The sequence below is a fragment of the Rhinopithecus bieti genome, unplaced genomic scaffold (assembly GCF_001698545.2).
Source record: "Rhinopithecus bieti isolate Rb0 unplaced genomic scaffold, ASM169854v2 scaffold_1234, whole genome shotgun sequence".
In the NCBI taxonomy this organism is placed as follows: domain Eukaryota; kingdom Metazoa; phylum Chordata; class Mammalia; order Primates; family Cercopithecidae; genus Rhinopithecus; species Rhinopithecus bieti.
Genome location: NW_016803318.1, coordinates 27,753 through 40,040, shown reverse-complemented (window position 1 = coordinate 40,040; position 12,288 = coordinate 27,753). Strand labels below are relative to the sequence as shown.

The following is a 12,288-nucleotide window of genomic DNA, read 5'->3' as shown; positions in this document are numbered from 1 at the left end:
CAGGCTGGTCTCGAACTCCTGGGCTCAAGGGATCCACCTACCTAGGCCTCTTAAATCCATGCCTAGGATTACAGGCATGAGCCACCGCACCCTGCCCCTCTTTCAGCTTTTTCGTCTAGTATGCACTTCATATTTCTTTTTCTTTTTTTTTCTTTCCTTTTTTTTTTTTTTTTTTTTTTTTTTTTTTTTTTTTTTTTTTTTTTTTTTTTTTTTTTTTTGAGAGAGAGTCTCGCTCTATTACCCAGGCTGGAGTGGCAGTGGCAAAATCTCAGCTCACTGCAACCTCCACCTCCTGGGTTCAAGTGATTCTCCTGCCTCAGCCTCCCAAATAGCTGGGACTACAGGCCACACCACCATGCTGGGCTAATTTTTGTATTTTTAGTGGAGATGGGGTTTCCCATGTTGGCCAGGCTGGTCTCGAACTCCTGGCCTCAGGTGATCCGCCAGCCTTGGCCTCCCAAAGTGCTGGGATTACGGGCCACTTACCTGGCCTAGCCCTATTTTCCCTTTTTTTTTTTTTTTTTTTTTTTTGAGACGGAGTCTTGGCTCTGCCGCCCAGGCTCGGAGTGCTGTGGCCGGCTCTCAGCTCACTGCAAGCTCCGGCCATCCGCGGGTTGCAACGCCATTCTCCTGTCTCAGCCTCCCGAGTAGGCTGGGACTACAGGCGCACCGCCTCGTCGCCCGGCTAGTTTTTATTTTTGTATTTTTTTTAGTAGAGACGGGGGTTTCAGCGATTAGCCGCAGGATGGTCCTCGATCTCCGACCTCCGGTGAATCCGCACCGTACTCAGGCCTCCCCAAAGTGCTGGGATTAGGCAGGCTTGAGCCAGCCGCGACCCGGCGCCTATTTTCGCTTTTAAAACATTAACAAATCATGTGCCAGACTGGGTGTTGAAAATATAAAAATACACGTAGGCTTGGTGTGGTGGCTCATGCCTGTAATCCCAACTACTTGGGAGGCTGAGGCATGAGAATTGCTTGAACCTGAAAGGTGGAGGATAGGGTGAACCGAGATTGGGCCACTGCACCCAGTCTGGCAACAGAGTAAGAACAACAGAGCCTACTTCATGCCCCTTTGTAAGCCATTCCTCCTTCTCTCTGCCCATCCCTTAAGCAACCATTGATCTCCTTTTCTCACTATATATTTGCTAACATTATATATATATTTTGAGAGGCTGAGGTGGGTGGATCTCTTGAGGTCAGGAGTTTGAGACCAGCCTGACCAACATGGTGTAACCCATCTCTATCAAAAATATAAAAAGTAGACGGGTCTGGTGGTGCATGCCTGTAGTCACAGCTACTCGGGAGGCTGAGGCAGGAGAATCGCTTGAACCCGGAATGCGGAGGTTGCAGTGAGCTGAGATTCTGCCACTGCACTCCAGCCTGGGCAACCGTGAGAGACTCTGTCTCAAAAAAAAAAAAAGAAACAAAATAAATATTAGACATATCTACTCTCTTATGGTTATAGTAATTGAAATTTTAACTCTTACATCATGCTATATTCCCACCTTTCCTTTCCCCTTACCTCATCCTCCCAATAGAAAGTTATAGCATAATTCTGGTTGAATCAGTAGTCAGTGTTTACATTAGTATTACTATGTAAATGATACCCATCAAGGAGCCAAGTAGTATATATTGATGCATGTCTTGAATAACCCTTTGTTTATTGTTCAATTATAATTTATTTAAAATTTTACTTTGTTTACTATGTTCCTGTCTTCAATTTATTTCCTAAATGTCAATTCTGGCAAATGCCTATTAATATTTTCTCTCAAATGGTCAACATATCAGATAATCTTAGACGGTAATTTTTCTTTTCCTGGAAACTTGCCTCTTGTCTGTCAAGTCACTTTTTAGTCACTAGCACCACCTGCTGACTCTTGGTGAAGTGGAAAGACAGAATTATGATTCACAAGGTTGATTTTCTTAAATTGGAAAACCTCCTTTCTGTGGTCTCTGACTTTGCGAATAACATTCTGAAGGAAGGAATGTGGTCCCTGTCATAGGAGTAGCGGAGAATATAAAATCACTAAATATGCTCTTTCCTTTGTTCTGTCACCCTCTTCTTTTGTATGTTTCCTAGAAGAAGGAAAGTCTCTGTTGTAATCTTCCTTGTCATGCTGTGGTCATTCTAAGCCTTTTGTCTGATCCACCAAGAAAAGAGAGAAAGATGTGCTACCCATTAAAAAAAGAAATCTACAGCTTTATTGAAGTATACTTGATGTATGATAAATTGTACATATTTAAGGTGTATCATTTCATCGGTTTTGACATATATATACACACACACATATATATATATCTCTCCATGAAACCACTGCCACAAACAAAACAATGAACATGTCTATCATCCCCATGAGTTTCCTCATGCCCCTTTGGGTTGTTTTGAGACAGAGTCTTGCTCTGTTGCGTAGGCTGGAGCGCAGTGGCGTGATCTCGGCTTTCTGCAACCTCCAGCTCCTGGGTTCAAGTGATTCTCGCGCCTCAGCCTCCTGAGTAACTGGGATTTCAGGCTTGTGCTACCACACTCAGTAGAGACAGGGCATTTTAGTGGAGACAGGGTTTTTGGTAGAGACAGGACTTTTTATTAGAGACAGAGTTCTGCCATGTTGGCCAGGCTGGTCTCAAACCTCTGGCTTCAAGTTATTCACCCTCCTAAGCCTCCCAAAATGCTGGGATTACAAGTGTGAGCCACCATACCTGGCCTACTTCATGCCCCTTTGTAAGCCATCCCTCCTTCACTCTGCCCATTCCTTAAGCAACCATTGATCACCTTTTCTCACTATATGTTTGCTAACATTTTATATATATTTTTTTACAGTCCATGATCTGAAAATTTTTAATAATTTGATATGAATGGAAGCAGATGGTATGTACTCTTTTTTTTGCAGGGCAACAGCTTTTTTCACTTGCGTTATTACTTTGAGATTTATCCATGTTGTGTGTATCAGGAATTGATTTCATTTTATTGCTGTGTGGTATTCAATTCTGTGAATTTACTACAATTGGTGTATCGATTCACCATTTCAACACTGAGTTGTTTCCAGCTTTTGCTTATTGCAGATAAAACTGTTAGAAGCATTTGCATATACGTTTTTGTGCAGCACATGTTATCATTTCTCTTGGGTCAGTACCTAAGTTTGGAATGTCTAGTTTGTATGGTAAGTGTACACTTACCTTTTTTTTTTTGTTTTGAGGCGGAGTCTTGCTCTGTGGCCCAGGCTGGAGTGCAGTGGCGGGATCTTGGCTCACTGCAAGCTCCACCTCCCGGGTTCATGCCAGTCTCCTGCCTCAGCCTCCCGAGTAGCTGGGACTACAGGCGCCCGCCACTGCACCCGGCTAATTTTTTATATTTTTAGCAGAGACGGGGTTTCACCGTGTTAGCCAGGCTGGTCTCGATCTCCTGACCTCGTGATCCACCCATCTCTGCCTCCCAAAGTGCTGGGATTACAGGCGTGAGTCACCGCACCCGGCCACACTTTTAACGAACTGCCAAACTGTTTTACAAAGTAGTTGTACCATTTTACATTCCCACCAACAGCACATGAAAGCTCCACATTTTCCCAACATTTTGTATTTCATTTAACAATCTTTTTCATTTTAACCATTCTAGTGGGTATGTAGTATTTTTTTCACTGTTGCTTTGATTTGATTTGTATTTCCTCAATGACTAATGATGTTGAGCATCTTTTCATATGCTTATTTTGAGCTACCTATTTAAAAATACTCCATTAATAATAGGGCTAGTTGGGCTGGCCGTGGTGGCTCACGCCTACAATCCTAGCACTTTGGGAGGCTGAGGCAGGCAGATCACTTGAGGCCAGGAGTTTGAGACCAGCCTGGCCAACATGGTGAAACCCCATCTCTACTGAAAATACAAAAATTAGCCAGACATGGTGGCGGGCATCTGTAACCCCAGCTACTCGGGAAACTGAGGCAGGAGAATCACTTGAATCCGGGAGGTGGAGACTGCAGTGAGCCGAGATCACGCCTCTGCACTCTAGCCTGGGTGAGAGAGTGAGACTTGCCTCAAAAAAAAAAAAAAAAAGAAAAAAACAGTAATAAGGCTAGCTCTAAGCCTGGGCGACGGAAAGTATTACATGACAGTTGTCATCAAAGAATTTCACTTACCAGTTGGCTGTGAAATTCTTCTCAATTTACTTGGAATTCCCACACCTGAGGGATAAAGTTACTCTTTTAAGAGAACCAATACAAACAGTAGTTCTTCAAAAGGATGTTTTGAGTTAAAATACCTATATTTTCTGTGACATGAAGAGATAGCCCTGGATATGTCTCTTCCCCCAATTTTTTTTTTCATTACAACACATTATTTTCTCCATTAGCTAAAGGTTATTTTGGAAAGCATAGAGACAGTGCTTTGAGGGAATGGCATAATGGCTGTGGCCCTTAGAAGAGGTGGAGAGGAGGGACTAGAGGATAAAGAATTGCGGGAGAAATTTGAAATGGCAGACCAGATAGGACACCTTGTTTGGTAAGTACTGGCCAAAGTTGTCCCTTGATATACAAAGGGGATTGGTTCTAGGACCACCCAAACCCTGCAGAAACCAAAATCTGAGGACGCTTAAGTCCCTTCTATAAGATGGCATATAGTATTTGCGTATAACCTATGCACATTCTCCCGTATACTGTTTTTTTTTTTTTTGGAGACAGAGTCTCACTCTGTCACCCATGCTGAAATGGACTGGCTGACTCTCGGTTCACTGCAACCTCTGCCTCCTGGGTTCAAGTGATTCTCCTGCCTCAGCCTCCCAAGCAACTGGGACTACAGGCAAGCGCCACCACACCCAGATAACTTTTGTACTTTCAGTAGAGACAGGGTTTCCCCATGTTGGCTAGGCTGATCTCGAACTCCTGGCCTCAAGCGATCTGCCCACCTAGGCCTCCCAAAGTGCTGGGATTACAGGCATGAGACACTGCGCCCAGCCCGGTATACTTTAAATATTCTCTAGATTGCTTGTAATGCCTAACACAATGTAAATACAATATAAAAAGTTGTTGGCGGGCACGGTGGCTCACGCCTGTAATCCCAGCACTTTGGGAGGCTGAGGCGGGTGGAGCACCTGAGGTCAGGAGTTCAAGACCAGCCTGGCTAACATGGTGAAATCCCGTTTCTACTAAAAATACAAAAAATTAGCCCAGCATGGTGGTGTGTGCCTGTAATCCCAGCTACTTGTGAGGCTGAGGCAGGAGAATCACTTGAACCTGGGAGGTGGAGATTGCAGTGAGCTGAGATCATGCCAATGCACTCCAGCTTGGGCAGCAAGAGCGAAACTCCGTCTCAAAAAAAAAAATTGTTACACTGTATTTTATTTGTATTTTTTAATTATTGTGTTGTTATTTATTTTTTCCCCAAACATTTTCTTTTCTTTTCTTTTCTTTTTTTTTTTTTTGAGATGGAGTCTTGCTTTGTAGCCTAGGCTGGAGTGCAATGGCGTGATTTCGGCTCACTGCAACCTCCGCCTTCCAGTTTCAAGTGATTCTCCTGCCTCAGTCTCCCAAGTAGCTGGGATTACAGGTGCCTGCCACCATGCCCGACTAATTTTTGTATTTTTAGTAGAGACGGGGTTTCACCATGTTGGTCAGGCTGGTCTCAAACTCCTGACCTTGTGATCCGCCTGCCTCAGCCTCCCAAAGTGCTGGGATTACAAGTGTGAGCCACCGCGCCTGGCCACTTCCCAAATATTTTCAGTGTGTGGTTGGTTGAATCTTTGGATGCAGAATTAGTAGATACAAAGGGCCCTACTATAATACTTGTTCAGGGGAGTATTGTCAGGTGTCAGGGACTGAGAGGAGAGGTGGAAGATAATGGTGAGTACTTGATTAGGGCAGGGAGGACAGGCCCTTGGCTATGGAGTACCTGAGTGGGGAGGATGAGACCAGAAACGGGGAAGATATTAAATGTAAAAGTTACTTCCTTCGTAATTTTGTTGAGAGCAGCATTGTTACTTTAGAGCACCCTCACCTAGAACAGCATCTCTTCTTAGTCTTTTTTCTACTAACTAGATTCCTTCAACTTTGGGCTTTCCCTCCTTTTCCAACTCTCTCTTTTTGGCTTTATGTGAGAAGAGAGTAGAAGAGAGTCGTCTTTTTTGTTGTTGTTTTTTGACAGTCTCACTCTGTTGCCCAGGCTGGAGTGTAGTGGCGTGGTCTCAGCTCACTGTAACCTCCACCTCCTGGCCCCGGTTCAAGCAATTCTTGATTCTCATGCCTCTGCCTCTCGAGTAGCTGGGATTATAGGATTACAGACTTGGACTATCATGCCTGGCTAATTTCTTGTATTTTTAGTAGAGATGGGGTTTTGCGGTGTTGCCCAGGCTGGTCTCAAACTCCTGGCCCCAAAGTGCTGGGATTACAGGTGTCAGCCACTGCGCCCAGCCTCAGAGTCACTTTTGTGGTGACATCGACCACCATAGCTCCCCTTTTAGAATCTTTACCAGCTCCACAACTAGAATGTTTAATGGCTCTCTGCTTCCTTGACAATATAGTATAGTGATTAAAAATTAAGTTTCTGGATCCAAACGGAATAGGTTCAGTTTCTGGCTCTGCCTTTGTTAACTGTGTGACTGGAGGCAAGTTCCATAATTTATAAGCTGTGTGACTGGAGGCAAGTTTCCTTATATAAAAATAGAGATAAGAATACCACCTTCCTTAGAGAGCTATGAGAATTAAGTCGATATTTTAAAAGTGTTTAAAACATTGCCTGGCAGATTTTAAGCTTCAATAAGTGTTAACTCTTAATCAAATTTAAACCCCTTACCCCCTTTTTAAGGTGCTTCATAATCTGGCCTCTGCCTATCTAACCTCCTGTCCCATTACTCCTTGTCTACTGCATTTGAGTTTTGTTCATTTCCTCACTGAATCATGAATCTATGCATAACTCCAGATGGTTTTCGTTGCCTGGAAGATCGTTAACAATTTGAATCTTACCCAGTCTTCAAAGCTCACTTCAAATCCTATCTTCTCTGTTACCTTTTATTATTCTTATTACTTTAGTTCAAATCTACCATCTTCCCATCTGAACGCACCGTACTGTAGGATTTAGTGAATAATTACACACTCATCACTCTTTCATGTGAATGGTGTTGTCTCGCCACAATAGCCTGTAAACTCCCTGAGATGGAAACAGTATCTGATACTTCCCAGCCCTCTTTCAGTGGAGTGAACACATTGCATTTATTCCATTTCAAGCATCTGTAAAGAGATTCAACATAGGCAACAGAGGATGGTGTGAAGAATTTGTAGCTTTAATAACAGATTAGTTAGGGGGTAGGGATGATACTTCTGTCCTACCTGTGCCATTCTTCCAAAGCAGAGACTCCCTTCACCTAAGAGCTAGACAACGCCCGCTTCATTTTTGAACCAAGAAAGCAGAGCATACCTTACACACACATATTCATCAAATAGACTTCTTTCCCTAATTATTTCTTCTTCCTTTGAGTTTCTTATGGCTAATGATCATGTCTTCTGCTTTCAGCTCTTGCCTCTTAAAAATCTCAACCCTTAAATCTTTACTGATTGTTGAAACCTTCGTGACCTCTAAGCTTATAGGCTGAAATCTGCAGTAAATAGAACAATTTTTTTTTACTGTAAATGGGGCCGGAAAATTTGGTGAAGAGGTCTGGAATGCAGAAACCTTGCCCAGAATCCTTACTCTGTGATCATTTCAACCCTGGACTGCAGCCTCATCTGACTCTGGATAATGTCATTGTTTCATGTGTCTTCTGGGCCCTGCTTCCTTTAATGATTCTTTATATTCTTCTATGCCAATCTGTATCCCCAAATCATTTCCAAACTAGTAATAGGACTGATGGCTTCCTTACTGAATGCAAAGCCACAGAACAAAGAGCCCAGAAAGGAGTGGGGCTAGGAGGGTTGCTGAGGAAAGAGAAACCCCAGCATCTGAGGGGAAGAGATGCAGCTTCTCTAAGTCTGGCAGGAAGGCTCGGGCATCCTCCAGTGCTGCCTGAGCTGCCACAGTAAAGTTGGGATCACCAGAAATTAAAACATCAAAGACACAGGAATGGAAGTAAGCATCTTCCACTGGAAGCCCTTCCTTGCACAGCCGTCTGGCAGTATCAATGGTTATAGCTCCCCGACGACTGCGCTCTGATCGAGAGAGTCGCTGACTTGGAGGGCACCCCCCAACACAGAGCTGCAGGTCCTGTTCAGCTGAGAAGGCCATGGCCACATCCTCTGCTACCTTGATGGAGAAGGAGAGCTGCCCAGCTGTCTGCCGAATGATTATAGTTGTGCCAATGTAGGCAGCTTGGATCTCCACATGGTTCCCAGGGTTAGCAGTTTGAATCGACAAACTGGATCCCCCAGGTCGGTCACCTCCATTGATAGAACCATCTTCAAAGGCTGCCGGAAGATTATCCACCTCAGCCTGATAGACCTTCTGATCAATGCATTCCTGCATGTTCTTAAATATGATGGTGAGCTGTGAGGGCAAGAGGGAAAACAGTTCATTTTGGGTTCAGTGCATCTTCCCCCCAGTCAGACCTCATACATAGTTAGGGATCTGATCCAAGTAGAGATGCAGGACTATTATGGCCCTCAATCCTTGATCGCTTCTCCTATTTACGTTCCAGTATCACCTCATCCCTACTTAACCCCTCTCTCTACTTAATCTTGGCAACTTCCTAGGAGAGGGAAAAGTTTCCCTTCTGAAACTCCTCAGGTCTGCTCTCTTCAATGTTTTCTGCATTTGAGTGAAATTCCCATCAAGGGGAAGTGGTTTACAGCTCCAAGTGTTTGGTAGAAGGGAGTGATTCAAGATGGGGGAGAGGTTGAGGAAGAAAAGGGAATTAGGGAGCACTGCTGTTGACTAGTGGGGATGGGGGGGAATGGTGCCCGTGGAAGAATCTGATGAGGTAGATCGGAAGGAAGATTGAGTGCCTGACCTTCCGGGTGGCCGTAGCGTTGGCCCCCAAGGCCATGGGGGAGCTGGTGGCTTGGACAAAGAGGAAGTCATTATCCAGTAGAGGCCAAGCTCCTTGGACACGGCATGTGTGAAAATGGTGGTGGAAGCTGCGCACATGGGGGTCCCCGAAGGAAGCGCAATGCAAGAACCCCGGGGGACGACCATGCAGCCGGGAAAACCGGCCTTCATAGTCACAAGGGTCCGGGGCAGGGAGGCCGGAGCCGGCGCCTGGAAGGGCGGGGCCCCGGGGCGGGGGAGGGGCGGTAGGGCCCTGGCGCGAGCAGTTGTGCTGGATCATCAGGTCTTCGATGCCATGTACCGCCGAATGGAAGGCGAGGTCCCCACGGCAGGTGCGGGCGGTGCGCCGAGTGCAGAGCGCATAGGAGCGGAGGGCTCGACAGAGGCCGCCAGAGCCCACCCCTCCACCCCGGCCTCCTCCTCCTCCTCGAAGTGCTCCTGATGAACCGCCACCTCTAAGGCTCAGAGTGGACGATACATACTCAGCATTGCAGCGGAGGATCTTGCATTGAGAATGAGCTAAAGACAGAAGGGAGAGGATTGTGAGACGGTCGTCAGACCTCTGCTCTATCGGAGTGTAGTTTGCTCATAACTCTTCCAAATCTCATCAGGGGATTCCAGTCTTCCTAAAACCTAACTAAGGGCTTTCCCCAGCCCCCAACCCCCTTGTCCCTACTTCTCTCGGCTGTCTTACTAAAATGTGTAAGCCCGCCACATCTCTTCTGCCTGTCGACCAAGGGCTTCCCCAGTGGCCTTCCCCAAACTGAACGGGCAATAAAATATTCCTATTTGAGAGCAGGGCGAGTGACCGGGACTCTCAGCGCACATCTCTCCTCACTCATTCAGGCTCACATGCCCACCCTTACATAGCAGCCTACCCTCTAGATTTCCCCAAACCCTTCCCTGGCCCTTCCTTACCATGTCCACAGAGGAGCAGCAGGAGAGTGAGAGTGCTTAGAGTTGGGGGACTGCCATGGGAGGACCTGGGACTAGGGGACTGGCCTGGCTCCCCCATACCTATCCAGCCAGGTTCCCCAGGCGCCGGTTCTTCCCAGCTGATGACCCTCCTACCTAGTGAATTTTGACCGGAAGCCCTGTAAGTGACTGAAAAAAGAAATTTGGCTGGACATGGAGAGAGAGAGAAGAGTTGAAGACTGGTCAGGATAATGTGAAGCGAATCTGGGGAGATCAAGAAAAGGATGAGCAGATTGGAATTTGGGGAGATTGGGGCTCCTCAAACTATAAGTGTGGCAGTGAAGCCTCTTTGCCCTGTTCCTGTGGCCACTTTTAGTGCCCTTGTGCAATACCCCTAGGTGGGGGTGGAGGGAAGGTTGAATGAACTCAAGGGGCCAGAGTCCACTGTATTGCTCCATCCTGAGCTATCAAACAGCAGATATGTCAAAGATGGAGGAATCATGGGCATAGATCAGATACCATTAATCCTAGTGAGTACCCTAATAAAATTAGGACCTGAAAATATTTCAGAAACATACTTCTTACTTGTTCCTCTCCATTAGGAGGAGATGCCTTCTAGGAGTCATACATTTCTTTGCCTTCTTTGTGTCAGAAGAACACAAGAAGGAGTAAGGGTGGCATACCCATCCCCTCTAGAACATCAGTATTCAAACGAAAAGGGAACCGATCTCTTTTCATCAGCTCTAGCGAGCTGCAATTTTAATCTCCCTCTCTCATGGAATAATGGGATGCAAACCAAACATGCAAATCAATATTTGTTTTTTCTAAGTCAACAGTTCTTGTATTTTCCCAAATTTCACTGAAGAACCACTCTTGCCATTAATCTCTCCTTTTCAAATTCTGAAGTTCTCAGTTTTTTTTTATGAGGACAGGAGTTGGGGAGGGGCTAAATCCCTCCTAACTCCCCTGTCTTATGGGTAAGGATATGATTGGGGAAGAGTCCTGCAAGAGGGAGAATAGAATGGAGGGACTAGAGTTGTGGGGAGAAATAATTTAAAGGAGCAGCCCCCACCCTTGGAATCTCAATGTGAAGGGCATTGCTAAGTGGGGGCAGGATAGGAGGGTGTCAGTGAGGTCTGAGAGGTCATATTTGGCCTTGGTAAGAAAACTACGGAATAGAGGATGTAGGGAACTCTTTGTAAAACTTCATCAGAAGTCTTGAGGTAATAAGGTAAAGAGAGGGCTAAGACTGCCAGAGGAGAGACAGAGAATTAAACTTCAAATAACTAGAGGCCAGAGGCCAGAAGGAAGACAGAAAGAGAAATGGAGATTGGGGCACCTTGGTAGGGAGAGATCCCAGCATTTGGACGAGAGACATCCAAGTAGGTGTTTGTAATTTTATAAAAGTCTAACTTCAATATAAAACCTTATTAAAGGAATTGCAATTTCATTTTGACTTACTGTTTCCAGAGGTCAAACATTACTCTGCTATCCAATTCTCCAGCCATGATTCCCTACTCTGTGGGTCAGCTCCAGCCAGGGGGTCTTCCGTCTCTTTCTCCATGTCTCCCCCAGGTCCCCAGGCCGGCTGCTGTCTCACTGAGGTCAGGGAGCCAGAGAAGGTTTGGTGTAGGGGGAAGGGGGAGTATATGGCTGGCCAGAGTACTGGACAGCTGAGCAGGGAGGGAGGTGGCTACTGAGTTGACGGTTTTAAAAATAGCCAAGTCCAAAATTCCAGGAACGTTGGTGGGGGTAGGGTGTGGGAGTTGGGGGAGTGGGGAGGGTTGGAGGATTAGAAAGAATATGGAGTATTGGGTGCCAAGACAGGGAGGGAGGAGAGAAATATGACAGATAAGTCGAATATCCAATTCCAGCTTGTGTGACTCTGTGGTCACTGCCTACTCCAGGCAGCCCTCCAGCATTTTTAGTAACGATGAGCTCCTGGCCTTTAAAAATTACAGTGGGTAGTTGGGCAGTTGGATACCTTTCATTTACCATCTTCATCCCTGCTATGCTGAATATTACATTTAGGTTCTACAGATAGTATCTAGGAGGTAGCTGACTTTAAATAAGATCCATAGCAGAAGTAGTTCACAGCCCCTCCCCTATCTTTGCAGAGTATTCCAGAAGGACGAAAAAAGCCAGCTGTCCAGAGAAGAAATCTGAGCTGTGAGTTGCTTAGGATGAGGGTTTGTTCAGTCTATCCAGCTCAGATCCTTGCAGCTGTCTATCCTCCTACCTACTCCATTTTCATTACTTTATTTTGTACAGCAATTCCTCTTCCTCTCCCTCATCAATACACAAAAAATAAAGGCTCCTGAGTTGCTTGGAGAGAAGGTTAACAAAGGCAAAGAGGTGAAGAAAGAATGGAAATAGAATTTTTCGAAAGAAAGAAAGACTTGGAGAAATAGA

The 12,288-nt window shown here is 45.6% G+C and overlaps 1 protein-coding gene across 3 annotated transcripts; it reads right to left on the bottom strand.

Moving 5' to 3' along the window:
• Window positions 1-7,241: 7,241 nt before the first annotated feature.
• Window positions 7,242-11,681, bottom strand: HJV (hemojuvelin BMP co-receptor). 3 transcript variants are annotated; one of them, XM_017874773.1, is made up of 4 exons: window positions 11,338-11,599; window positions 9,880-10,065; window positions 8,924-9,480; window positions 7,242-8,460 (listed from the first exon to the last, which is right to left on the bottom strand). In XM_017874773.1, the coding sequence occupies exons 2-4, from the start codon at window positions 9,974-9,976 to the stop codon at window positions 7,837-7,839; spliced, it is 1,278 nt and encodes a 425-aa protein (XP_017730262.1). In that variant the 5' UTR covers window positions 9,977-10,065; window positions 11,338-11,599; the 3' UTR covers window positions 7,242-7,836. The 3 variants fall into 3 exon arrangements, with proteins under 3 accessions (XP_017730262.1, XP_017730253.1, XP_017730271.1); XM_017874764.1 differs by having other exon boundaries at window positions 9,880-10,083; window positions 11,338-11,581; XM_017874782.1 differs by lacking the exon at window positions 9,880-10,065 and having other exon boundaries at window positions 11,338-11,681.
• Between the last annotated feature and the right edge of the window lie 607 nt (window positions 11,682-12,288).